This window comes from Notechis scutatus, chromosome 4 (assembly GCF_049901735.1).
Source record: "Notechis scutatus isolate UNSWTSFEM ecotype Mainland chromosome 4, rNotScu1.2, whole genome shotgun sequence".
Taxonomy (NCBI): Eukaryota; Metazoa; Chordata; class Lepidosauria; order Squamata; family Elapidae; genus Notechis; species Notechis scutatus.
In genome coordinates, this window is record NC_142012.1 from 82,252,241 (window position 1) to 82,279,533 (window position 27,293).

At 44.8% G+C, this 27,293-nt stretch overlaps 2 protein-coding genes and 1 long non-coding RNA gene across 9 annotated transcripts in view; 2 read left to right on the forward strand and 1 right to left on the reverse strand.

The window, feature by feature from the left end:
- LOC148130804 (uncharacterized) overlaps positions 1-11,851 on the reverse strand; it is an 83,947-nt gene extending 72,096 nt beyond the window's left edge. The window contains exon 1 of the long non-coding RNA XR_015749327.1: positions 11,661-11,851. This is a non-coding gene — a long non-coding RNA (uncharacterized LOC148130804). The remainder of the gene's footprint in view (positions 1-11,660) is intronic.
- PRXL2A (peroxiredoxin like 2A) overlaps positions 1-16,164 on the forward strand; it is a 33,449-nt gene extending 17,285 nt beyond the window's left edge. For all 4 annotated transcript variants that reach the window (XM_087963949.1, XM_087963947.1, XM_087963950.1 and 1 more), the window contains exons 2-6: positions 1,794-1,964; positions 5,835-5,929; positions 11,379-11,519; positions 13,983-14,147; positions 15,748-16,164. In XM_087963949.1, coding sequence (XP_087820075.1) covers positions 1,796-1,964; positions 5,835-5,929; positions 11,379-11,519; positions 13,983-14,147; positions 15,748-15,858 — 681 coding nt within the window. In that variant the 5' untranslated portion in view covers positions 1,794-1,795 and the 3' untranslated portion in view covers positions 15,859-16,164. The remainder of the gene's footprint in view (positions 1-1,793; positions 1,965-5,834; positions 5,930-11,378; positions 11,520-13,982; positions 14,148-15,747) is intronic.
- An 8,980-nt stretch (positions 16,165-25,144) lies between these two features.
- The window catches only part of TSPAN14 (tetraspanin 14), a 51,135-nt gene continuing 48,986 nt past the window's right edge, over positions 25,145-27,293 (forward strand). For 2 of the 4 annotated variants that reach the window (XM_087963959.1, XM_087963958.1), the window contains exon 1: positions 25,217-25,414. Coding sequence is in view for 1 of the 4 variants with exons in the window: in XM_087963957.1 (XP_087820083.1) it covers positions 25,160-25,414 (255 nt within the window). In the remaining 3 variants the exon portion in view is untranslated. Of the gene's footprint in view, positions 25,415-26,850; positions 27,141-27,293 lie in introns of those variants that run through there. The other 2 variants (XM_087963957.1, XM_087963960.1) reach the window with 2 other exon arrangements.

A 27,293-nucleotide genomic window follows, 5' to 3' on the forward strand; every position in this document is an offset into this window, starting at 1 on the left:
GCAGTATTATGAGATGAACAAAGCTGTTTAAAAAACACCCTGTTTAAGCACTCTCACAAACATTTGACAAGGGAATTTATATTTATAATTATAATTTATATTTCAGGAAAACGGGATGATGGGTTTTTAATTTTTTGATTTACACTTTTTACATGCTAGGCAGAAACTTAAGAGAGCCCCAGTGTCCAGTTCTGCTGTGGAAAGCATTTCCAGTTTGGGTTTGTTTTTTTTGTTTTTTTTGCAGCAAAGCAAGTAAAATCATTTGATTATCGAATGAGTAATTCTGTTGAGAAAACATTGCATGGACATATCCCTTGTGGTCACTAGGATTTGCGTTTGACTCAACATAAACTTTTATTTACCTTCCTGTTGTACAGATGTCCTGGAAGAGATTCATTCTTTTTCTCCCTTTTCAAAATTAGATTTTTTTTAAAAAAATAGTTTATCCAAGTATAAAATACAAAGGAAAAAAAAGATGTGAAAACAAGAAAGGGGAAAAAAAGAGAGGATAAAGGGAGAAAAGGAAAAAAAGGCACCGCCTTTTTAACTCTCTTTAGCTGAGTAGAAGATAACAACATGACAACCATAACTTTTTGCTTTTACACAACAGTATCTACAGGCCATTTCTGTAGCAACAAACCTATCTAATTTACGAAAGCAAAATCAGTTTTGTTTTTTTCCCATACTACAAGCAACAAAATCCGGAAGCAATTTCAGAATAGAAACAGGGGTTAGGTATATATTCTCTTCTTTGGATCAAAGAACCAATTTGACCATCTCTGCTTTTCTTTGCATGGGGAATAATATAGCATTTTTTTTTTTATAATCCTAAAGGGAGAAAACACTTTTTTTTTAGTTTGGGTATTTTACTAATTATAGGTCCAGTTAAGTCCATTTAGCTCATTACATTCGAATCTCTCCCTGGAGTTTATCCTCATGCAGTGGAACTTTTTTTCTTCTCTTCTTTTCAAATCCAATGGATAGTATTTTACAGACTTTGGACATTATTCAGCATTACTTAAAGAAACAGAGGACATGCATTTATTCCAGGGGTGGGATTCAGCCGGTTCGGGCGAACTGGATGTTAAATTTACACCTGGTTCACCAAACTGGTAGTTGAACTGAGTGGCTGGCTCCGGCCACCCTTCCCCTCCCCTCCCAGGAGTCTCCAGGTGACCTGTTTTGGATGCAGGTAAGTTCAGGGTCTGCGCAGAGGCTTGGGGAGGGTGAAAAATGCCCATCCTGGAAGGTCCGGAAGTCCGGAAATGGGCTTGCTTCCGGCTTCTAGAGGCCCTCCAGAGCCCAGGGGAGGCCGTTTTCGCCCCCCCCCCCCAGAGGCCCGAGGGAAGCCTCTGGACTCTGGGGAAGGCGAAAAATGGCCAAACTGGAAGTTCAGAAACAGACCCATTTGTGGCTTCCGGAGCCCAGGGGAGGCCATTATTCGTCTTCCCAGAGGCCTGAGGGAAGCCTCCGGATTCTGGGAAAGGCAAAAAACAGTCAAACCGGAAGTTCCAATAGGCCACGTCCACCATGGCCACGCCCACCCATCAACCGGTTCTCTGCCCGGTTGCTGGGATTTTTGAATCTCACCCCTGATTTACACACTTGTTTTGTACATACAAAACTGACTTAAAACTTCCTTTCAGCGCATATACCAAACTTTTAAAACCCGTCCTAATTAATGAAGACATTCAGTTGAAGTCACTCCTCTCTCCAGCTTGTCTTCATTTCCTTTTCAAAATTTAAAAATCTTTTGGGCTGCTGGAGTGACCGCTTTGTCCTTCCTTTTCTAGAGATGTCTTTCCCAATTGACCTCTCCGTAGCAATGTGGACGCTTGGATTTGGAGCCATCGGGGCTGCCGTGACGGGGATGATCCTGGCCAATACGGATTTGTTCCTCTCCAAAGCGGAAATGGCCTCCATGGAGTTCCTAGAAGAAATAGATCTGAAGACCTTGGGCCAAGGTAAGACTTAGAAGGAAGATCCTTCAGGCTCCTAATTGCGAATAGAGTAGAGTAGAGTAGAGTAGAGAGTAGAACAGAACAGAACAGAATAGAATACTTTTTATTGGCCAAGTATGAATGGACACACAAGGAATGTGTCTTTGGTGCATAAGCTTTCAGTGCACATAAAAGAGACATTCATCAAGAATCATAAGCTACAACACTTAATGATAGTCATAGGGTACCAATAAGCAATCAAATTGTACTAGGAAACAGTCAATAAAAATCATTAGGATACAAGCAACACAGTCATATAGTCACAAGTGGGAGGGGATGGGTGAAAGGAGGGATGGGAGGATTAATAGAAATGCAGACTTAGTAAATAGTTGGACAGTGTTGAGGGAATTATTTGTTTAGCAGAGTGATGGCGTTGGGGAAAAAACTGTCCTTGTGTTTAGTTACTTTATAAATTATAGAAATGCACCAGAGTCACAAATCTACTCCCCCCCTCCCCCCCCCCGGAGAGAGTAAAGGTCTAATAGCAAACCTCAGATTTTACTCTGCTAGAGTGATGTAGAGGTGGGAACATTTCCTCACTTGGAAAGTTATCTAGAGTTTCATTTCATTTACATGTGAGGTTTGTTTTTTTCAGAAAAAAACATTTCCTTTCCACTCAAAATACAAGAATGTGTTCAAAAACACATTCCCTCATATTCTTATTATAAATTTTATTAATTTTCTGTTGTTTACATGTGTGAGTGCTTAATGAACATCATGTTGTCTGGGTATTTAATTTGCTTAACAATAGAGATTACATTCTTATCTTCACCCCTTGTGTTAAAGCAAGAAAATTTTGGGCAAAAATACACAAGTGATTAGGAAAGATGATAGGAAAACATGTAGATTTTAAACCTGAACTGTTTTTATTAGGCATAATATCAGAAAAACTTGATGAGCGAAGTATATACTGTATATTATATATACTGTGTTTGTCAAAAAATAAGGCCGGGTTTATTTTCTTTTGACCCCTGAAAAAAACAGCTAGGCCATCTTTTCGGGGGTGACTCCCCCCCCCCCGCCTAGAGCGCCCCGTGGGCAGCCACGCCTCGCCACCAGCCGCTCCTAACAGCCGATCATAGCGGAGCACAGAGAGCTCCCTACCCCCGCCAAGCGCCTTTGCTGCAGACCCGGGTATGGTGCTGGGTGCAGGCCGGGTCAGTGGGTGGGTGGCAGTGTGGATGTTGGCCTCGGTGGCGGTGGGGCACTTTGCATCACGCCTGCCGCTATTGCTTCCTCTGCCGCTGTTGCTTTCCTTTCTGCCCATGCACTGCTGCGGTTGGAGTGCTACACATTCCTCCACCGGTAGCTTTTCAGCTGCTTCTCGGGCAGGGAAGCCATAGCTTCCACGGTTCCCACTGGTGCCTCTCTCACCAGCGCCGTCTCCAACAACAGGAGCAGCGGTGAGACAGACCCCGCTGCCGATGAGAACCGCCTGCCCTCCCACAGGGGCATCGCTTTGATTGACGGCAGCTGTGTCGACAAGGTCCTGCAAGTCGGTGAGTCTTTCAGGGTTGGGTGGGCGGAAGTGGGGGAGGGAGGATGATGCAATTGTTTCTCCCCCCCCCCCACGCCTCGCTTTGCTTCCCGCCCCAGAGCTTTGGGTCATGGTCTCGTCCGTTGGTCTCGTCTCCCAAAGGATCCACCCCAAAGGAGGATTCACCCCCTTAAATGCACTCCCCTCCTTTGGGGGGAATCCTCTGATGAATCCTCCTTTGGGGTGGATCCTTTGGGAGAATCCTCTGGGAAGCTTGGTGCTAAGGGTCTGTAGGATGATTTCCTTTCTCTTCTCTTTGGATTGGAAGGTTTGCCTCTGCTCGAAGGGCAAAGTGGATAGATGGTTCCCTTTTTAAAACTACCGGGGAAGGTTGGGGAGGAAGCTGCCCAGCCAGTCTGTATTCTTAGGCAACTGACGGAGGGAATGGGAGTAAAGAAAATTTAAAGAGGTGGGGAAAGGTGCAGGGAGGTGGGTTTGGGCGGCTGGAGCAAGAGGAAGAGTGCCCGACCGTACAAGGGACGAGACCATGACCCGAAGCTCTGGGGTGGGAAGCAAAGCGAGGCGGGGGGCGGGGGAGAGAAACAATTGCATCATCCTCCTTCCCCCACTTCCACCCACCCAACCCTGAAAGACTCACCGACTTGCAGGACCTTGTTGACGCAGCTGCCGTCAATCAAAGCGATGCCCCTGCGGGAGGGCAGGCGGTTCTCGTCGGCAGCGGGGTCTGTCTCACCGCTGCTCCTGTTGTTGGAGACGGCGCTGGTGAGAGAAGCACCAGCGCCAGCAGGAACCGTGGAGGCTATGGCTTCCCTGCCCAAGAAGCAGCTGAAACGCTGCCGGTGGAGGAATGTGCAGCACTCCAACCGCGGCAGTGCATGGGCAGAAGGGAACGCAACAGCGGCGGAGGAAGCAATAGCGGCAGGCGCGATGCAAAGTGCCCCACCGCCACCGAGGCCGACATCCATGCCGCCGCCTGCCTGCTGACCTGGCCTGCACCCAGCACCATACCTGGGTCTGCAGCAAAGGCGCTTGGCGGGGGTAAGGAGCTCTTCACACTCCGCCATGATCGGCTGTTAGCAGCTGGTGGCGAGGCGTGGCTGCCCGCAGGGTGCTCCTAATGGCAAGTTCCCCCCGCCCCAAGTTTGCATGTTTTAAACTAGGCTTAAATTTGGGGGAGGGGCTTAATCTCACCTTATGCTTAGAAAACATGCTGGGTCTTCCTTATTGGGGGAGGCCGTATTGTTGGAGAAACACGGTATTTAATATTGCATGATTTGACAGCAGTGAGGATTATATTCACACAATATAATCGCGAGACGAAGAGATAATTGGGATTGTGCAGAAACTAGATTGTGCAGAAATTGATAAACTTAACATTGAAAATTAAACAGAAAGAAGACACAGAATATTATTAAACATGGAAATTTACCAGTGGTTGGGACAAAAGGGGTGGAGGTTTCCTCTTGTATTCTTGAGATCCAGTTGTAATTCTGTAAGTCTGTAGTGATTCTCAGTCCTCCAGGTCATGGTTTTCCCAAAGGTGCTTTTTCTTCAAGAGGCAACTGGGACTTTCTGGTTTTTCTTGGAAGACGTTTTGCTTCTTCAGCTCAGAACTCCTCTTCTTGGAGGAGAAGCGAAATGCCATCAAAGAAGAAACAAGGAAGTCCAGTTTCCTCTTGAAAGAGCACCTTTGTGGTTCTGTAGTTTGGGAACTCAGAAGGTGGGGCTTAGTTTGGAAAAAAATAGGTGAATTTTAGTGTTCTCCCAAAACACTCTTCAGGAGAAAAACATATCTAAATGGGATTAAAATAGCACAGACTTTTTTCAACTTGCTGCTCTTCAATATATTGGGATTATAACTCCTGGGAAGCATGGCTGTCTAGAAGGCATCAAACTGACCCAATAGATAGTAACAGAATTAATTGTCTCCAGATCATGTCTTCATGATTTAAGGTGATGGATCTTGAAAAGCTAAGTAGAGTTGGACCTGCTTAGAAGCTGGATGGGAGATTCTCAGAGTTACAGGCTATCAATAGAAGCCAGTACTTGTAGCTCAGGGTTGAATGGTGGGGTCCTTGGTGCTTTCTAAGCTTGGTTGTTTTCTAGGTAGGGTTCGCGGTCCTAACATGGATGATGGTTACCTAGTTGGGTAAAGAAACGTCTGCAGGAAAACAACCAAACTTGGAAAGTTGAGAAAGTGTCCATGTAGAAGGCAGAATCCAATCACTTCCATCTTGGCTGCTAAAACAACAATGAAGACTTCTCCATGAGTTTACCAGGATGTGAGCACGATTTAAAGAACCTTAATTTTTATCTTTCCTTCCCTGGACCTCAAGGAGAACAGAGTACATTCAAAGCCAAGGATCTGTGGAAGACGAAGGGTGCTGTGATCATGGCGGTGAGGAGGCCTGGATGATTTTTGTGCAGAGAGGTAATGTATGTTCTCCAGTAGAACAGATTCTAAGAATTAATGCAAGGGTCTTCAAACTTGGCAAGTTTAAGACTTGTGGACTTCAATTCCTAGAATCCCTGAGCTAACATGACTGGAAGAGGAATTCTGGGAGTTGAAGTCCACAAGTCTTAAAGCTGTCAAGTTTGAAGGCCCCTGAATTAAGCAGGTTGCCCTCTTAACTTGCCCGTCCGTTATCTTGAAACCCCAGCTTAGGGGCTTGATGTGCTGTCTACATTTTCTGAACGCTAATGTACCAACAAGACTCGCCCAGACACAAAAATGCAGGGCCCATCACTTATTTTGTGGTAATCACTCCAGCAAAAAGCTATGCTGTGATCTGATGCTGTGTGCAGGAGACCTATAATAGAATCACTGACAATATAAACTCACAATGCAAGAGAAGATAATTCTCCATGTTGAGTTATAGGTTGCATTTCAAAATGCGTTGTTAAATGAGAATGGAATGTTCTACATATTAGTATCTAGGCCGTTTATCCAGTTAAATGCAGTATTTGTTAGTTGGAGAAAATCAGATTTTCATTCTCTATAAGCTTTCAAATGGCAGCTAGTCGTTACAGGATCCAGTGTTTGGTGAGGAGCACCATAGTCACATTCAGGGAAGGATCCTCTGCCCCAGTGGTTTATTTAACAACCGGTTCTCTGCTCTCATGATTTGTTCCAACAACCAGTTCACCAAACTTCTCAGGAAGTTAACAACCGATTCTCCCAAACTGGTGCAAACTGGCTGAATCCCACCACTGTTCTGTCCCATTTAAACAGTCTTAACAGGTGCCATACAAGATGCAGATCCTATTCAGAGCTATTTGAATAAATTAGTAGGATAGCCAGAGCCCTTAGACTTATATACCACATCACGGTGCTTTTTAAACCCTTCTCTAAGCGGTTTGCAGAGTCAGCCTCTTGCCCCCAACAATCTGGACCCTCATTTTACCCACCTCAGAAGGATGGAAGGCTGAGTCAACCTTTAGGGAGGGGAGGGGGGGGAGGGGGAGGAAGGAGGGGAAGAGGAAGGAGGGGAAGGAAGGAAGGAAGGAAGGAAGGAAGGAAGGAAGGAAGGAAGGAAGATAGCAATAAGTGGTTTACAGAGTCAGCCTGTTGCCCCCAACAATCTGGGTCCTCATTTTACCCACCTCAGAAAGATGGAAGGCTGAGTCAACCTTGAGCCTGTCAGGATCAAACTGCTGGCAGTGGGCAGTGAGTTAGACTGCAATACCGCATTCTAACCACTGCGTCACCACGGCTAATGAAGGACACGTCTCCAAGTTGACGCAACTTGGATCTTCTTGGACCGCAAGCCTTCTCTGTCACCACCACCTGTGCGCACAATATGTGGACATTAATTGCAGCCTGTCTGCACAACTTCCTGGACAACCCACCGCAGCTGAAGGGAGCAGCACCCCGCCTCCAGAAGTTGTGGGTGCACCATCACTGGAGATTTATAAGAAGAGATTGGACAGCCTTTTTATCTGAGACTGTGTAGGGTCTCTTGCTTGAGCAAGTGATTGGATTAGAAGACCTCCAACCTCCCTTCCAGCTCTTGTTATTTTGTTATACCAGGATGGAATGCAAGGCTTTTTCCAGTAATAAGTTTAGTAAGATTTATTGAAGGAGGATAAAATAAGATTACGGAAATCTCAGCAACCCAACTGATCTGGTGTTTGAGGCAGATACTTTATCTGTCTTTTATTTATAATTCTCCCGTGAACATGATTAGCAGTTTGTTTTGTTCACTGAGAATGGAGCAATGTTAGTTAGAATGCAGATCTTTCTCTGGTTTCAAGCATACCATTACATCCTGTGTCCCTTCGCTGCCAGTCCTTTTGGGCAGTGGATCAAAAGGAGCACAGGAGAACAAAGCTTTTAAACATTTCTTAAATCTACATTAAAAAAAAAACAACACCTGGCAGGTACAGGGAAATTGGACAAAAGTAAAATGATAAAGAACAAAAGGCTACATAATCTCTAGCAGCAGAAAAGGCAGAGATTTGAAAATGTGGAACCAAAAAGAAGGAACTGTGCAGCCTAGCAGAGACAGCAGCTTATTAAACTGGAAATGGGCCAGGTACCCAGCGGGATGTGATGGGTAGGACCTTGTTAAAGAGAGAAATCCAGCAAGGAGAAGTAAGGAGAAATTTCTTGACAGAACAACTGTAGAACAGCTTGCCTCCTGGAGTTGCTCCATCACTGGATGTTTTTAAGAAAAGATTGGACAACGTTTGTCCAGGATTCCCCAAAGGTGCTTTTTTCAAGAGGCAACTGGTTTTTCTTTGAAGACCTTTCGCTTCTCCTCCAAGAAGCTTCTTCAGCTCTGACTGGATGGTGGGGAAGGGAAGGTTTTATACTTCTTGCAGGTAGCTGGTCGTTTGCATTCTTTTCAGAGGGTTGTTGAGGCCACTTGTGTCCCTTCATCAGTGTTCAATGTGTAGGGATGACACAGATCAAAAACATCCTGCAGAAGGCACAGCTCTACCACACAGTTGGACAGTTTCAAGAAGTCTCCATGCCCATTTGCACCATGCAAACAAATCTCCAGGTGGCCTCAATGACCCTCTAAAAGGATGCAAATGACCCGCTGTCTGCAAGGAGTATAAATACTTCCATTCCCCACCATCCAGCCAGAGCTGAGGAAGCTTCTTGGAGGAGAAGCGAAACGTCTCCAAAGAAAAACCAGAAAGTCCAGTTGCTTCTTGAAAAAGCACCTTTGAGATAACCCTGGCCTGGATGATGGAGAAGCTCCGTAAACATTTGTCCAGGATGGAACAAAGACTTGCCTTGAACAGGGGTTAGACTAGAAAATCTCCAAGGTCGCTTCCAGTCTTCATGATTCTACAGTCAGCAAAAAGTGGGCCACTAATCAAACTCCCAAGGCCAGGGATTTCTAGCAAGATGATGGGATTTGCAAACTCATTCCTTCAAGGACAAAATAATGTAGCTCTATGTTGAAGTAGAGTCTTACATTGAGATATCACTATTTTAAATACCTCCTGTTTGCTGCATTTGTCTTTCTTTTCTTACCTATCTTCCTCTACCTAGAAAAATAACGCACCAGAGGTACTGTAAGACAGAAGTCTCATTCCTGCAATCTGATTTTCCTACGGGGGCAGAAGGTTTATTTTGTGTGTGTCTATGTGTGTGATTCAGAGCATGAAATATTAGGAGCAACCTGAAGTTGTTTACCCCCCAAGTACAAGTGCTGGATCTTAGAACTAAATCCAGACAAGCTTAGACCAGTTTTTAGGCATATTCCCTTACATGCCAGTTGCTTGCTCAGGGCCCCAAGGAGCTTCTAGGAGTGACAGGAGTTATTTGGGTAGCTGGAAAGAAAAACAGCTTATGGTTTGTTAGCTTCTGCTTAGGAATTCATAGTAAAATTTCCTTTTGAGTCATGCTGCGCTTTGAGTGAATTCACAAGCACATCATCTGTGTCATTTTCCGCTACTGCCGTCTTTCGAGATTTTTTTTTTTTTAAACCCAACAACTCTGGAATTTTGTGGTGGTTTCTCTCCTTTATGTATTAAACGTGTACGCCAAAGGCGGCTTACAGACAGTGCCATATAAAACATTAAAATGATAAAAAAAAATATCTTAAAATTAAAAATGCAATTAAAACTAAACAGGATAGAGAGGGATTGGGAGCAAAGTGCACACAGGATGGAGGTAGGGTGTTCTCTGTTCTAGTAGAGAACATTAAGAGTAGAGTAGAGCCATTAAGAGCCATGGGGGCACAGTGGTTAGAATGCAGCATTGCAGGCTAACTCTGCCCACTGCCAGGAGTTCAATCCTGACCGGCTCAAGGTTGACTCAGCCTTCCATCCTTCCGAGGTGGGTAAAAGGAGGACCCAGATTGTTGGGAGCAAGAGGCTGACTCCATAAACCACTTTGAGAGGGCTGTAAAGCACTGTGAAGCGGTATATAAGTCTAAGGGCTACTGCTATTAGCCACCTCCAAAGTGCCCCACCCTCACTTGCTACAGCCATGTCTTCAAGGCCTTCCAGAAGACCAAATATTAAGCAGGTTTAACCCAGCTTAGTTTTCAAGTCCAGCAAAATTCTTCCTACCTTGCACAGAAGGTGGTATAGCATAGTGGGCATAAATCCCTACAGTAACTGTTCTAATTTGATACATGTGCCTTGGATTTCAACCAGAAGCATTTGCAAGCATAGCATTGGCAATAAAGGCGGGATGAATTTTGGCCTCCGTGTTTTAGCCTTTATTGAGGAAGTCTCTCTGTTGTTGGCTGTTTCATGCCACTTTCCGAGATGTAAATTAGAAGCTTCCAAGGTGCAGAACAATAGTTGGGTATCTAGTTGATCAAAGGAGGGGGAATTTGAGGTTGATATGGAAAGTTTAGGTTAGTATACAAAAAAAACTCAGAAAGGGAAGCTAAACTTGTTGTAACCCGGCTCTTCCCAAACCAACATTCCTTCGGGGAAGAAGATAAATTCAGTTAACTCTGCAGAAATTCTCATCTTCCAGACCTCTTCACATTCAGAAAACCCTTGAGAAGTTGGAACTTTTCACTTGGTTCAAATATCCCTCAAACAGGATGAGGCAGCAATTTCCCATGGGAAGACAGCAATAGCAACAGCACATAGACTTATATACCACTTCACAGTGCTTTCCAGCTCCCTCTAAGTGGTTTACAAAGTCAGCCTCTTGCCCCCAACAATCTGGGTCCTCATTTTACCCACCTCGAAAGGAAGGAAGGCTGAATCAACCTGGAGCCAGTCAGGATTGAACTATTGGCAATGGGCAGAGTTGGCCTGCAATACTGCAGTCTTAACTGCACCACGGAAGGAAGGAAGGAAGGAAGGAAGGAAGGAAGGAAGGAAGGAAGGAAGGAAGGAAGGAAGGAAGGAAGGATAGCAATACAGACTTATATACCACTTCACAGTGGTTTACAGCCCTCTCTAAGTGGTTTACGGTGTCAGCCTCTGGTCCCCAACAATCTGGGTCTCCGTCGATCCTTGGCCCCTGGGAAAAGTGGCTGGCGTTTTACAATGGTGCTGAAAGAAGTGACTTGTGACCCTTTTTCACAGTTATGACCTTCCCAGCACCCCCACGATCACGTGATCAGAATTCAGATGCTTCTCCATTGGCTCACCGTTATGACTGTTGTTGTGTCCCGAGATCCTGTGATCTCTTTTGGTGACCTTTTCGACAAGCAGTGGGGAAGCAGATTCGCTTCATGACTGGGTAACTAAACTGACCGACTGCAGTGATTCGGTTAAGAACCTAGGCAAGGAAGGACATAAAATGGAGCAAAATTGACTTAACAAATGTCTTGCTTAATGAGAGAAATTTTGGGCTTGCTTGTGGCCGTACGTTGAAGATAAGCATCTATTTCAATAGATCTATTGCAGTTGGGTTGGGTGATGGTTGACTCAACGTGTCCTTCCCTTGGTAGGAGGCCGCTGAGCTGTCCTCTCTGAAGCCCCAACTCGACCAGGTAGGGGTCCCTCTTTATGCTGTGGTGAAAGAGAACATTGGGACGGAGGTGGCCGACTTCCAGCCGTACTTCAAGGGAGAGATATTTCTGGATGAAAAGGTAGGTCGGATTTTTTTTTTGAAATGAATTAAGAAGGAGGAGATAACCCATTGAACAGAGGTGGTATTCAGCCGGTTCCGACCAGTTCTGCAGAACCGGGAGCAGAAATTTTGAATGGTTCGGAGAACCAGCAAATCCCACCTCTGACTGGCCCCGCCAACCCCATCTCTTCTCTGCCTCCCATTGAGTCACAGCTGATCAGCTGGGTCACCTTTGGTTGCCTTGCACAGGAGAACGGAGCTGGAAAGCAGGTTAGTGGGGAGGGGAGGGGGATTTTGCAGTAAACTTCCCCTGCCGTGCCCACCAAGCCACGCCCACAGAACTGGTAGTAAAAAAAAAATTGAATCCCACCACGGCTTAGGGAGAAAATATATTGAGAGAGAATCTAGATCAGCAATTTCAAAAGATTTGGGGAAACGAAGGCGCCTTCTGCAACAAGAACCTGACTACTTGTTGATTTTTAATGTGAAAACATCTCGTAAGATGGATTTTTCTGGGCCTGCGGTTTCCCATTAAGTCTCGAATAGGGATCCCATCAGGTGAGCTACAAATAAAGAGGTTTGGAGAGGGAAGCGGCTGGCCTGGAAATTAGCCCCGCAGAGCTGCGCCTTAAGAGGTTAATCGGATTTCGCCGTTGTGTCATGAATGGTCACGGAGGGAGTACGCTTCACCTTGGAACGGTTGGTTTGCTCATGCAGGGTCCCCCATATTAAACACTAGATCAACAAAGAAAGATTAAGAGCGGCTGTTTCACCCCGCCTGCCCTTTTCATCTTCTCTAGAAATGGAGGCGTGTTTCCCCAGGGAGTCATCCCTTCTTCTCAAATGTTAAAGGAATGACATTAAATCAAGGGGGTGAGGGAAAGTAACTGAATGTGGCAGTGCTTATCTTGGGAGGGTGGGTTGGTATGCCTGGCAGACACGTCTCAAGGAGGAAGACAACGGGAGTCTCCATTGCAGGATTCTTAGCAATAGCAATAACACTTAGGCTCATGTACCGCTTCACGGAGCTTTCACAGCCCTCTCTAAGCAGTTTACAGAATCAGCCTCTTGCCCCCAACAATCTGGGTACTGCATTCTAACTGCTGGGAGGGAGGGAGGGAGGGAGGGAGGGAGGGAGGGAAGGAAGGGAAGGAAGGAAGGAAAAAAGGAAGGAAGGAAGGAAAGACAACAATCTGGGTCCTCATGTTACCCACCTCGGAAGGGTGGAAGGCTGAGTCAACCTTAGGAAGGAAGGAAGGAGAGGAGGGGAGGGAGGGAGGGAGGGAGGGAAGGAAGGAAGGAAGGAAGGAAGGAAGGAAAGGAAAGGAAAGGAAAAAAGGAAAGGAAAGGAAAGGAAAGGAAAGGAAAGGAAAGGAAAGGAAAGGAAAGGAAAGGAAGGAAGGAAGGACAGACAACAATCTGGGTCCTCATTTTACCCACCTCAGAAGGGTGGAAGGCTGAGTCAACCTTAGGAAGGAAGGAGGGAGGGAGGGAGAGGGGGAGGGAGGGAGGGAGGGAGGGAAGGAAGGAAGGAAGGAAGGAAGGAAGGAAGGAAGGAAGGAAAGACAACAATCTGGGTCCTCATGTTACTCACCTCGGAAGGGTGGAAGGCTGAGTCAACCTTAGGAAGGAAGGAAGGAGAGGGGGAGGGAGGGAGGGAGGGAAGGAAGGAAGGAAAGGAAGGAAGGACAGACAACAATCTGGGTCCTCATTTTACCCACCTCGGAAGGGTGGAAGGCTGAGTCAACCTTAGGAAGGAAGGAGGGAGGGAGGGAGAGGGGGAGGGAGGGAGGGAGGAAGGAAGGAAGGAAGGATAGCAATAGCACTTAGCCTTATATATAGCTTCACAGGGATTTACAGCCCCCTCTAAGTGGTTTACAGAGTCAGCCTGTTGCCCCCAACAATCTGGGTCCTGAAAAAATCACACTAGGGCTTATCTTCCAGTTGGGTCTTATTTTCAGGGAACCTCAGTAGTCCTTGAGTTAGAACAGTTTGTTTAGTGACCGTTCGAAGTTACGACACTGAAAAAATGTCTTGCTAACCGTTTTTCACACTTAACGACCTTTGCAGCTTCCCCATGCTCTCCTGATCACAATTCAGGCACTAGTCAACTGACTCTTACTTATGACAGTTGCAGTATCCCGGGGGGGTCGCGCAATCCCCTTTTGTGACTTTCCGACAAGTCAAGTCCATGGGGAAGCCAAGATTCACTTAAGAACCGTGTGACTCACTGAACAACCGCTGTGATTCGCTTAATGCTTAACCGTGGCAGGGAAAGTCGTAAAATGGGAAAAAACTCACTTAACCACTGTATCGCTTAGTAACGGGAATTTGGGGGGTTCGTAAGTCGATGGATACCTCTACTGATGAAGTTGGATCCCGTCTCCCTTTTCCAAGATCACCGGGACTTATTTTAGGAGGTCTTCTCCCTAGGAAGTCTTCTCCTTTTGCAGCCGAGTTCCTTCTTGTCCCCGTTTCCCAGAGAAAATTCTATGGCCCTCAAAGGAGAACAATGCTGCTCCTGGCTCTTCTCCGCTGGAACGTTTGGAGGAACTTCTGGCGCGCCTGGAGGAGCGGCTACACCGGCAACATCGATGGAGAAGGCGTGATCCTGGGTGGGGTTTTTGTGATCGGCCCAGGAAAACAGGTAGAAGAGCGGAGAACGGCACGGATATCCTGGGTCTGTCCTGGGAGCCTCGCTTCTCTCTGCAGGCTTCCAGCCCATGAAAACGGACGTTGGCAATTGGCCTTTTATCTGGATTGAATTTCATTCCATTTCATTCTCCCTTGTCTCTCTCTGTCTCTCTCTCTCTCTCTCACACACACACACACACCCCACATGCACACTTCCCCTCCCGCTCCTTCTCTCTTTCTCTCTCACACACACTAGAAGCACACTTTCCCTCCATCTCTCTTGCACACACATACACATACTTTCCCTCCCTCTCTTTCTCTCTCTCTCCCCGTCTCTCTCTGCCTCTCTCTCTCTCACACACACACACACACACACTTTCTCTCCCACTTCTTTCTCTCCTCTTTCTCTCTCGCACACACACACTAGAAACACACTTTCCCTCCCTCCATCTCTCTCTCTCACACACACACACTTTCCCTCCCACTCCTCTCTCTCCTTTTTCTCTCTCTCACACACACACTAGAAACACACTTTCCCTCCATCCATCTCTCTCGCGCACACACGCACACACATACACATAAACACACTTTCCCTCCCTCTCTTTCTCTCTGTCTCTCTCTGCCTCTCTCTCTCTCTCTCTCACACACACACTTTCCCTCCCACTCCTTTCTCTCTCTCCTGTTTCTCTCTCTCTCACACACATAGAAACACACTTTCCCTCCATCCATCTCTCGCACACACACGCACACACATACATATACACACACTTTCCCTCCCTCTCTTTCTATCTCTGTCTCTCTCTGCCTCTCTCTCTCTCACACACACACACAAACTTTCCCTCCCACTCCTTTCTCTCTCTCGTTTCTCTCTCTCTCACACACACACTAGAAACACACTTTCCCTCCCTCCATCTCTCATACACGCACAGACATACATACACTTTCCCTCTCTCTTTCTCTCCCTCTCTCTCTCACACACACACGCACACACACACTCTCCCCTTCTGTTTCTTTCTGTCTCCTTTCTCTATGTTTCTCACTCTCTCTCCCTTCTCTTTCTCTTTCCCTCTTTCTATTTTTGTCCTTTTCTTTGTCTCTTTCTCTGCTCCCTCTTGCTTTCTTTTTGCCTTCTGTCTCCTCTTTCTCTCTCTCCTTCTCTTCTATTTCTCTTGCTCTCTCTCCCTTCTTTCTACCTCCCTCTTTTTCTCCTCTTTCTGTCTCTTTCACTCTCACTTTCTTTTTCTCCTTCTGTCTCTCTTTCTCTCTTCTATTTTTCTCCCTCTCCTCTTTCTGTCTATTTCTCTGAGTGTGTTTGTGTGTTTCCATTTCTTTTCATTGTTATTTTGGTGATAAAAATCTTGTCTCTTGTGTGGCAGAATGTGAAGAATAAGGAACACCTGAAACCCGATTCCTATTTAATTTTGTAAAAATTACCATGGGAAACTGGAAGTCAATAATACCAATGATTTTTAAAATTTGAAAATCTCAGTGTAAAATTCTTCTCAAGGCAAGAAGGGGCTAACTAAGTAAATTGTGGAGATGGTAAAAGAGTTTTCTGATTGCTGTTTTGGGGTGAAAAAGCTTCTCCTGAGCTCTGTATCTTTTTTTTTCAGGGGGTTCTCTTGGAACACCGTGAGAAAGAATTTGGAGACAAAGTCAGCCTCGAAGCTGTCCTTGATGCCATCAGGAAGATCAAAGTGCAACCTTCAGACCGTGGAGAATAAAGCATCCTTTCTCTTTTTGTTGCAAATGCGAATGTTGCCACACAAATGTGGCCCCATATCTCTGCCAGGTTTCTCAATTTCTCCCAAATACCCTCAGCATAAAGTCCCAACTCCTAGTAGCTCTTTCCGTCTGCTCTTCAGATACCGCCGACTCCTTCCGTCTTTGTTCTGCTGGGTCCATGAAAGGCCAGGTCTGAAATTTGAAGATCTGACCACGATCCTTTCCAGTTGAAACAAAACATTCAGGTGCATCAGGGTATCAGGGGGATGATGGAAAGCTTAATAAACCTTGTTTGAAAGTTTAAAGGGTATGGCTTTTGGTCGTGGTTTTTGAAAACCCGGTGTGGGAACTTGCCAACTTTCCGTGTCTCCAATGGTGTCCAGTTTGGCTGGATAATTTCAGACCTGAAGGTCAAACTAGACACCTTCTTAAAAAATGGTAAGTAGTCATCACCTTGAAGGCCCCTTTCGGAATATTATCATTTTTAAATAGAATATTTTATTTTTAATACAAACAATCCATCTTCCATTTAAACAGTGTGTCATCTGGGTACAAATACTTTGTGCAATAACAATTAAAATTTATACCCATATTCATTACATTGATACTAATTCTCTACTCTTATTTTAATACTACGGTAAAATATGTAATATGTCTAATTATTATAACAATCCTTATTTTATTTAATTCTATTAACATATCTATCTATCTATCTATCTATCTATCTATCTATCTATCTATCTATCTATCTATCTATCTATTTATAAATAAAAGTGAAATACCCCTCATGCATCATCACAAAATCTCCAGAACCATAAAGCCTACCAACTTCAAATTTGGCACATATGTTCCTCTTGGCTTCTAGGGGCTCACTAAGAAAGGATTTTTCGAAATGACCATCAGATCATTTAGTATTTCCTGTATTATTATTATTAACATGCTCTGATGCTAAGGAGTTCTACTCCCCCTCCCCACCTGAAAAGAAATCTGTCCCAAATGCAAAACACAAGCAGAGGAGAGGACTTTCAGTTTTAGTTTCACAGCACCAAGCAGCTTTAGTACAAAGCAGCTTTAGCCCAGGTTCTTTGCCATCTCCTTGCTCACACAGCAAATATTGTTTCAGTTTCCAAACAGCCCTCAACTCACACACACTGACAGGATGCTAGCCAGATGAATACTGATTGGATGCTGGTAGGAAGAGCCAGAATCCCCCCCCCTTTATTTTCCTCCCCAAAAACTAAGCCCAACCACATAGTTTCATAACAAAGCACGGGGATCAAGCTAGTTTTCTATATTTTGCTAGCCTTTTGTTTCTAACTTCCACATCTATTTTCTGAACCATATAATACTCAGTTTGTTCCTTCACTTTAATTGCAAACGTTAGTCTATTCATTTTTGCGTATTCTAATATTTTCCTGATCTCATTCTCATCAGTAGGGATCTCTTTTCCAATTTTGTGCAAATACAATTCTAGCTGCAGTTAGTAGAATATTATCATTTTTGATAATAACCACATATGAACGTAACCTTATTGAAGCAGCCCTTGGATTCATTGGAACTAAAGTTCATAATGATGTAACAATGAAGGTGTTGAATGGTGGCTGGATACTCTACCTTCAGCAGTGGAAAGGTGATTTGGGGCTGGTCACTTCCAGCCCACAACCGACATCCCATGGTTCTTATGGTGGTGATGAGGAAGGTCGAAGGGAAAGTTCTGTGTCATCTCTCTAGAGCTAAACCAATCCAACCAGCAAAATAAGGAAATATTTCAAATGGTGCTATTTTCTTCAATCAAAATAATTCCCAAAGCTCTTATTCATTCAGCAAACAGGGCAAAAGTATATTGATGTCTATGATTACTATCAAGAAGGAAGGAAAAGAAGGAAGGAAGGAAATAAGTACAAAGACAGAAGGAAGAAAGGAAAGGAAAAAGAAAGCGGGAGGAAGGAAGGAAGGAAGGAAAGATGGAAGGAAAAAGAAAAATAGGAAGAAAAGCCAAAGAAGGAAGGAAGAAAAAAGAAAGAAAAGATTGGGAGGAAGGAAAGACAGAAAAAAAAATCTTTTATATCTGGATTTGTGATTCTGCATTCTACCTTTATGGAAAAGCAATTTTTGGAAAGCATTTTAGTAAAAGGAGTTTCCATTCTGAACTGGGAGATGCCAGTTCAGAATGGGAGAAAATCTTAAATGTTTTTTCCTCCTGAAGCCATTAGTAAATGGATATTTTTACACAGTCTATTGGCACCAAGAGGATAATTGGCGCAGTGGTGAAGGAACATATCCTTTTACATTACAGTAGGCCTGGGTTTAAACGAAATTGTCTTCAAAATTAAAATAAAAAATGCATAACCCTGGACAGCATTGTAAGCCTTTATTTAACAGTAAGTGGTAAGAGTAAGTAGTAATCCACCTTATTTAACAACATGCATTTATTAAGGTTCTCTTCAGCTCAAGGCTGCGTTTCCACAAGTTCAACCAATTTACTTACAAACTTTGGTAAAACATTGTGTTCTACAAAACTAAATAACCAAAGTGCATCATGTACACAAACAAACTGTTTAAATGAAAGTGTGTTGCTTTCAATCCCTGGGAAGAAGTCACGAAATTCCCAAGGAATCTATGAATTATTAGAAAATGTTACTCAAGCATAGTTCTGCAATAGGGGTAGAATCAAGATCACGTGAAGTATTAATACCTCTTTATCATGCCTTGGTAAGGCCACACTTGGAATCCTGAATCCAGTTTTGGTCACCCTGATGTAAAAAAGATGTTGAGACTCTAGAAAAGAGTGCAGAGAAGAGCAACGAAGAGGATTAGGGGACTGGAGGCTGAAACACACAAAGAATGGTTGCTATCTGGCTTAATGAAGAGAAGGACTAGGAGGGACACGATAGCAGTCTTCCAATATCTCAGGGGCTGCCCCAAAGAAGAGGGAGTCAACTTTCCCAAGCTTCTGAAGGCAAGGCAAGAAGCAATGGGTGGAAACTAATCCAGGAGAGAAGCAACCAAGAACTAAGGAGAAAATTATTGATAGAACAATTCAGCAGTGGAACGACTTACCTCCAGAAGCTGTGGATGCTCCAACACTGGAGGTCTTTAAGAAGAGACTGGATAGACATTTGTCTGAAATACTATAAGGGTTCCTGCCTAAACAGGGGGTTGGACTAGAAGACCTCCAAGGTCCCTTCCAACTCTTTTCTATTCTGCATTCTATTCTATTCTTTACTTATTCTATTCTTTCCTTGTTCTGTTCTGTTCTATTCTATTTTATTCTTCATTCCATTCCATTGTATATTCTATTCTATTCTATTCTATTCTATTCTATTCTATTCTATTCTATTCTATTCCATTCCATTCCATTCCATTCCATTCCATTCCATTTCATTCCCATTCCTATTCTAATACCATTGCTTATAAACCTCTTATTTGCCAATCCTTCCATTGATTTTTTTTAAAAAATTGTTATGGACTCTTGTCTTCATGATGGTTAAAGAAATTTGCTAGGAGCTCATCAGAAGAAGTGGAGGCCCCAAATTCTCCAGAGCTTTCATCAACGATAGGAGAAAAACAAACAAACATGAAAATGTTTCCATGTATGGTCGATTCCAGAGATGAGACAATTGGTTAACTGTAGGCGTTAACTGCTATTAAACTGGGTTTACTACTTGGAGCAAAGAGAAAATAACTGATCTGCTGAGCTGATACCAACCCAGGCTTGTAAAGCTTGGTAGAAATACAAGCTGGGAAATCTCCAGTTAATTTTTTTCCCCTCCAGGCAGCTCTCTCTCTTCCCAATGTATTAGTGAGTAATCTGTGGGGGTGGGGGCGTGAACTGGATGGCTTGGATAGTAAAAAGCATTTATGCTGATCTAGAGAACATGAAAGAAAATCTCCTTGGAGTTAGCTCAATTTCCAGTGATGTTCTAGTTATGCCCCTAGTTATGTTTTCAAGCCAATTATACAAAATAATTACTCATGGTCTATTTTTCAAGAGAGATACCTGGCCTACAACGGCACTGGTATTTTATTTTTATTTTTTTCATGTTCTCCCATCCAAAGAGCCGCCAAGGTAAAATCTGCTTAGCTGTTTGAGATCAGCCAAGATGCTGTAGCCTGCTCTGGGTTTGGCCTCTAGTTTGACGAAGAGAAGGACTAGGGAAGACATGCTAACAGTCTTCCAATATCTCAGGGGCTGCCCCAAAGAAGAGGGAGTAGAGCTATTCTCCAAAGCACCTGAAGGCAGGACAAGAAGCAATAGGTGGAAATGAATCAAGGAGAGAAGCAACTAAGAACTCAGGAAGAATTTCCTGACAATTAGAACATTATCAGTGGAATGACTTGCCTTCAGAAGTTGTGGATGTTCCAACACTGGAAATTTTTAAGAAGAGATTGGATAACAATTTGTCTGAAATGGTATAGGGTGTCCTGCCTAAGCAGGGGGTTGGACTAGAAGACCTCCAAGGTCCCTTCCAACTTTTCTATTCTATTCTATTCTATTCTATTCTATTCTATTCTATTCTATTCTATTCTATTCTAAGGCAGGTGAGATGGTTAACTCAGTGGGCTTTTATCTCTGTTTTTTGGGGACAAGCCCTACTGTCTTACAAATGCTCAGCTAGGAATCACTATCAACCACATGCTGGTGGGAAATATTTTTAATATTTAATATTTTTAATTTTGCTTTTCTGTTAAAGAAAGCACCCGAGGCAGCTAGGAATATTTAATATCTATTTCTGAAAATATTAAATAACACGAGGTCAAGATTAAAATCGACAAGGTAAGCATTTGAAAGAGGAGAATGTGTTGGGCGCCTTTCTTTTGTGGGTGGAAAAATCTCAACATCTTGTTCTGTCTTGAATGAAAAGGTGTAAAATGAAATACTGCCTAAAGCTGCAATCAAGTTTTGGGCTTCCGTCCATGTACTTTTTTTCTCCTTCTATTTTCACTTTCTATCCTGGCGGCTGTTCCTGACATTTAATGGGTCTAAGCATTAGCTAGGTCTTTTGATGCTCACTTTTTCCAAATTATGATTTAAAATTAGGCTTTTAAATTATTACTGTCTGGTGACATACTTATTTTATTTTATTTATTTGAATTGTCAATCAGTTACAAGATAATAGGTACGAATAAATGGGGACAATAGGACAGGGACGGCAGGCACGATGGTGCACTTATGCAAGCCCCTTACAGACCTCTTAGGGATGGGATGAAGTCAATAGTGGTTAGTTTGAGGTTAAAGGAGTGGGGGGTTTGAGGATGTAACAACAGTCAGGGAGTGCATTCCAGGCATTGACCACTCTGTTGCTGAAGTCGTACTTTCTGCAATCAAGTTTGGAGCGGTTAACATTGCGTTTGTATCTGTTGTGTGCTCTTGTGTTGTTGCGGTTGAAGCTGAAGTAGTCATCGACTGGTAGGACATTGTAGCAGATAATTTTGTGTGCTATGCTTAAGTCTAACCATAAGTGGTGTAGTTCAAGGTTGTCCAAGCCCAAAATCTCAAGCCTGGTGATGTAGGGTATTCTGGTGTGAGCATTTAGGCGCTTATTTCTCGCACTTGGATGGATTTGAGAAGCTATGGAATGGCATGAAATGTGGAACAGCATGAAGGGCCATACAGGTAGCCCTTGATTCCATCACTAATGGCTAAGCGACCGTGGGAGGTCCTAGAAAGAGCACAGGAAGAGCAACTCAGATGGTAAGGAGTCTGGAGGCTAAGCCTTATGATTTATTTAACTAATAATTTATATTCTCTGAATGATTCAGGGAACTAGGTATGTCTAGTCGAGTTGAGGGAGTCAACGTATTCTTCAAAGCACCAGAAGGCAGGAGAAGAAAGGTGGAAAGGTGGAAGCTCCTTAAATCTCTTCCTTCCTTCCTTTCCTTCCTTTTTGTTTCTTTCCTCCCCTCCCTTCCTTCCTCCCTCTCTCCCTCCAATTGCTTTCCTCCCTTCACCTTCCTCCCTTCCCTCCCTTTTTCATCTCTTTTCTCCCTTCCCTTCCCATCCCCTTCCTTCCCTTTTTCATTTTCCTTCCTTTCCTTCCCATCCCATTCTTTCCCTTCCTTCCTTCCTTCCTTCCTTCCTTCCCTTTTTCATTTCTTTCCTCCCTTCCCTTCCTTCCTCCCTTCCCATCCCTTCCTTCCTTCCTCCTTCCCTCCCTCCAATTGCTTTCCTTCCTCCCTTCCCTCCCCTTTTCATCCCTTTTCTCCCTTCCCTTCCCATCCTCTTCCTTCCTCTCTCCCTTCCCTTCCTTCCTCCCTCTCTCCCTCCAATTGCTTTCCTCCCTTCACCTTCCTCCCTTCCCTCCCTTTTTCATCTTTCTCCCTTCCCTTCCCATCCCCTTCCTTCCTTCCTTCCTTCCTTCCTTCCTTCCATTTTTCATTTTCTTTCCTTCTCTTCCCATCCCATTCTTTCTCCTTCCTTCCTTCCTTCCTTCCTTCCTTCCTTCCTTCCTTCCTTCCTTCCTTCCTTCCTTCCTTCCTTCCTTCCCTTTTTCATTTCTTTCCTCCCTTCCCCTCCCTCCCTCCCTCCCTTCCTTCCTCCTTCCCTCCCTCTCTCCCAACCTAGAACTAAGGAGAAATTTTCCGACAGTGAGGACAATCGATCAGTAGAACAACTTGCTTCCAGAAGTCGTGGTTTGCTCCATTCCCGGAGGTTTTCAAGAAGAGATTGGACAGAATGGAATGGGGTCTTCTCCTTGGGCAGAAAGTTGGAAAACGTCCCTTCCAACTCTATTATTCTGTTCTATTAATCTTCCTATGATCCATCTCACCAAGCCCAAAGAAAGTCTGGAATGGTGTAGGGATCTCCTACCATGGGCGGGGGGGTGGGGTGGGGGGTTGGACTAGAAGACCTCCAAGGTCCCTTCCAACCCTATTATTCTACACACTGGGAGAGGAATCAGGTTGCTGGCATGCCTCTTTGTTACAAGCCAGTCAGATTGTTTCAGAATACATGGAATTTCCACCTTATTTTTCCTCTTTTAAATTAGCAATAAATAATAACGAAATAATAAATTTGTTGATGCCTTTTTGAATTCTCTTTGCTTTTAGCAAGTATGAATGAAGACTCAACTCAGGAGCTTAGATCTATTCCACCAACTGAGGAAGATAGTCTTGCACGAGTAATTTATTCCGAGGATTAAAATACAGATATCCTTAGCGGAAAACTTATTTATTTACCCTACTTACAAAAGTTGTTGCTAATGCTGTTACAATACTGCTCTCTGCTGGTCAACCCAAAGAATCTTCAAATTTATTTTTTTCTACTCTGTTCTAACTCAGTTAAAAGTATTATATGTAAGCGTGTAAGTGTGGATCTATGCTTAACAATGCCCGACTGTTAGAATAGAGCAAGTTCAGAACAGCAAACAAACAGTGGGGGTGCAGAGAATTAAACCTGGCTCTGCTTTTTTATTTCCTTTTTTTAAAGTTTTCTTATTTTTTTATTTTTACAAACATTCCATCTTTTCTTTAAACTGTGTCGTCTGGGTACAGATATCTTGTGCTATAATATTTATGGTTAATACAGTTTCCTTGCTGTAACAACAATAATTACATTATGTTCTTATTTTAACTTACTATACATAATATATCTTTATCGTTGTAATCACCCCTTTCCTAATTCCTTCCCCTCTATTTTCATATGTTCTTATATGTTGTATCTATCTATCTATCTATCTATCTATCTATCTATCTATCTATCTATCTATCTATCTATCTATCTATCTGTGGTATTCAGCTTTGATATATATATATATATGGTATTCAGCTTTTTTCAGGTATTTTCCCACGTCATTATAGTTGTGCTTTTAAAGTTGTAGCAACGTTTCGGCAGAATCTCATCTGCCATCATCAGGCTTCTGTATTGTGTTCGTCTGGGCTTCAGACGAACACTTCAGACAGACGAACACAATACAGAAGCCTGATGATGGCAGATGAGATTCTGCCGAAACGTTGCTACAACTTTAAAAACACAACTACAATGACGTGGGAAAATATCCGAACAAAGCTGAATACCATACATATATATATATAATACACACACACATATACATATACATATATATATATATATATATCTTCTAAGTTCATATATTTAATTTCTAATTTCCATTTTTCTTTTCCAACCATTGATAAAACAATTCCCATATCATACAATATTCAGTTTGTTCTTTTTGTTTAATTGCAATGTTAGTCTATTCATTTCTGCACGTTCTAATATTTTCCTGATCACATTCTCTTCTATCAGAATCTTTTCAAGCTTTTTTTTATTTCCGACCCACTTTACTTTCCTCTCGTTGCCTTCCAGATGTTAATTTTCCACCACTGCATGGCTTACAGCTGGAAAATTCTCAAGGTGCAGCAGAGAAGTGACAGATGGACACAGGCTGAAGGAAATCACACACAAAAACACACACACACACCCAGCTGCTTTTTAACTGCAGGGCCAACTTCCACTCATACACCGAGCGAATGCATTGCGGATGGAAAAGGCGCTAATGAGGCACTTGGCCTGGGTTTCCCTGGGCTGAAGAACAGCCAAAGGTGCACAGGAAAGGTCGGAATAGTTACGGGAATTAATTTTCCAGGAATAAAGTTTTGGTCTTGGAATTGAGGAAAAGCAAAAGGAAGGAGGGGCCAGTAGAGGTTTGTAACTCAAGGTTGAAATGAAGGGTCCCTGGTCTCTCTTGAGCTGGGTGTTTTCCTTGCAGACGTTTCGTGACCCAACTAGGTCACATCATCAGTGCTAGAAGGGAGTGGGGTTTCATGGAAGGAGGAGCAGGGGGGAACTGTGGGGTCTTTGATGCTCACCAAGCCTTCCTCGGCTCAGCTTCCCCACATACACTTAAAACTTAGAATAACTTAAGGGTCCTTTTGAACATCCACTCCCTGGCCTACGTCCACATGGTATTTCGTGGCGCACAGCTCTCCAAGGGTCTCCACCCCTAAGGCACACGGCATAAACATGGCAGAATACATAAATACACAAATAAAATCAATTAATTAAATGAAATTAAATAAATAAATGAAATTAAATAAATAAATAAAATTAAATAAATAAAATAATAGAATAAAATAATATAAAATAATAAAATAAAATAAAATAAATACAAAAGTATGCTTATCCCCCCCATCTATTATATGAGCGGGGGGAGGCAGCAGCCACGGTGCTCCCGGACCCATCTGTCTGGAATGGTCTAGGCCGGTGCCCTGCTTGAGCAGGGGGCTGGGCTAGAAGACCTCCAAGGTCCCCTCCAGCTCCATCCCGGTCGATAGAGGCGATTCGAGCGCTGGGCTGGGATGCTCCTCCGCGGCGGGCGGAGGCAGGCGGGCGAGGCGGCTCGGCTCGGCCCCTCCAGGCGTGGCCAAAGCGGGCCCCGAGAGGCTTGTTTGCTCGGGCAGCAGGGCGGCGGCGGCGGCTCGCGGAAGACCCCCCCGCCTCCCGTTGGCTTTCGTGCGCCCCCGAGCCGATGGGACGCCGGCCCCAAGCTTGACAAAAAGAAGCCCAGCCAACTTGGCGCAAAGTTGTCCCGTTCCCAGCAGACTGCTCCGGCGGTAAGGCGGGGGCGGTAAGGCGGGGGCGGGCGGGGGGAGAACCGTCTTTCTCCCCTCTTAGGGTCCCCTTTCTTTTGGGGGTCCCCTATCCCGGGTCGGGGGTCCCTCCATCCTCCGCAGACCCTTCTCTTGAAGGCCAAACCTCTTCCAGGGTGGGGAAAAGGAGCTTCCCTTTGTTCCTCCCAGTCGCGCGATGAAGGGACTTATTTTTTTTGGGGGTGTCCCCGGCTTTGTTCCCCCACCTCCCCTTCCAAGCCGGGACTACAAGGCCCATGTGGCCCAGCCCATCGCTCGCTGGAAGCCCCCCGCTCTTTCTGAAGGGAGCCGGCGGTTGGGAAGATACCTTCCAAAGTGGCCTTTGGGGCGCGTGGGAACCGGGCTCCGTTTCGAGCCTCGGGTTCGGGTTCGGATCCGTTGCGGGCTCTGGGTTTCTTCTCTCGTTGCGCTCCTTGGCCTCCCCCTCCCCTCCCTTTTACCTTCAACAAACCTGAAACTTCCTCTTCCTGGATCCTTTGCTCGCTTGGATCTCTTGGTCGCCTTGTGGATCGTGGGAAAATCCTGCTTCCTTTCCCATCCCCTCCCCCACCCCTTTGAAGCATTTCCCCATTTCCCGAGTTTCGTCGAAATTTCGACCTGCCCCGGTCCTGAACTCTTCCTGAACTCACCTGTTGGGATTCCCCAAGCGACTTTTGGGTAGAATAAAGGAGTTGGGGTTGGCAGAGATCTAGAAGGGACCGTGGCAAGGCTGTGCGTGGCTTCTTGCTCTGTATTTGCCTCTGAAATCCAACCAGTTTCCAGGAGGATCTCCGATCCCTCAACCACCTCCCCCCCCCCCCACCAAAGAGTAATCCTATGAGTTGGGGTGGGGCTGAGCCAGAACCTCACAGGTAGGGAGTTCCTGCAACTAGAGTAACTCAAAACAAAAGGGCATTTTTTAAAAATGTTGTGTTCTGGTCTGGTTCCAATCCGTTCTACGAGACCCTCCTTGGAGCCCCCATAAGTAGTAGCAGCAAGCAGCCTTTCTTGGGCTTTTGCTAGGACGCTGTAACAGTGGCTGCCAGGTAGGCTGTTCCTGGATGGGAAGGCTCGAGGGTCTAGGAAACATAGAGCAGCAGCAGCAGCCGCTCCTCCTAGATAGTTAGGGCAGTCCAGGGGTCAGCAACCCGCTGCTCTGGAGCCACATGTGGCTCTTTTGGCCCTCTGCTGCGGCTCCCTGTTGGCTGATCCCACCCCTGGCTGTAGGGTTTCCTGCTCAGGCAGGGGGCTGGACTAGATGACCTACAAAGTCCCTTCCAACTCTGGTATTCTATATTCCAGTGGTGGCTAACCCTTTTAAGCTCCCGTGCTGACCTCTCTCGCATGCCGCCAGAAGTGACTCTGCATGCCCCATCACGGCTATATTCTATATTCATTCCATAAATCCACTCACTATTTCCGTTGCTGCAGTCGCGTGAGTAAGTCTAGTGGGAATTCGGAGGAGGTGTGTGTGGAGGAGAACGGACTAATTTCTTCAGCTGTGCAACCCCCCCCCTCATGTTGGGGGTACGGGGGGGGCTCATCTGCGGAAGTGGGCAAGGCGAAGGACAATGTTGAAGCTGTGTTTGATGTGGTTCTGCCCCTGTTTGACCAAGGAGGGAAACCCTAGAGGGGGAAGACAGACTTGATCTGGGCCCTGGCGGTGGAAAAAGGGCTGTGTTGGAGGTCCTCAAACTTACGACCGAGGTTGGTAAGCGGCACGGTGGCTGTGTGGACTTTGCTCCATTTTACTTGCTTCCATCGTTAAGTGAATCTGGCTGCCCCCATGGCCTTCGCTGGCTGGAAGGTTGTAAGAGGGGATCACGTGACACCCCACCACCACACCGGAACCGTCATAACTACG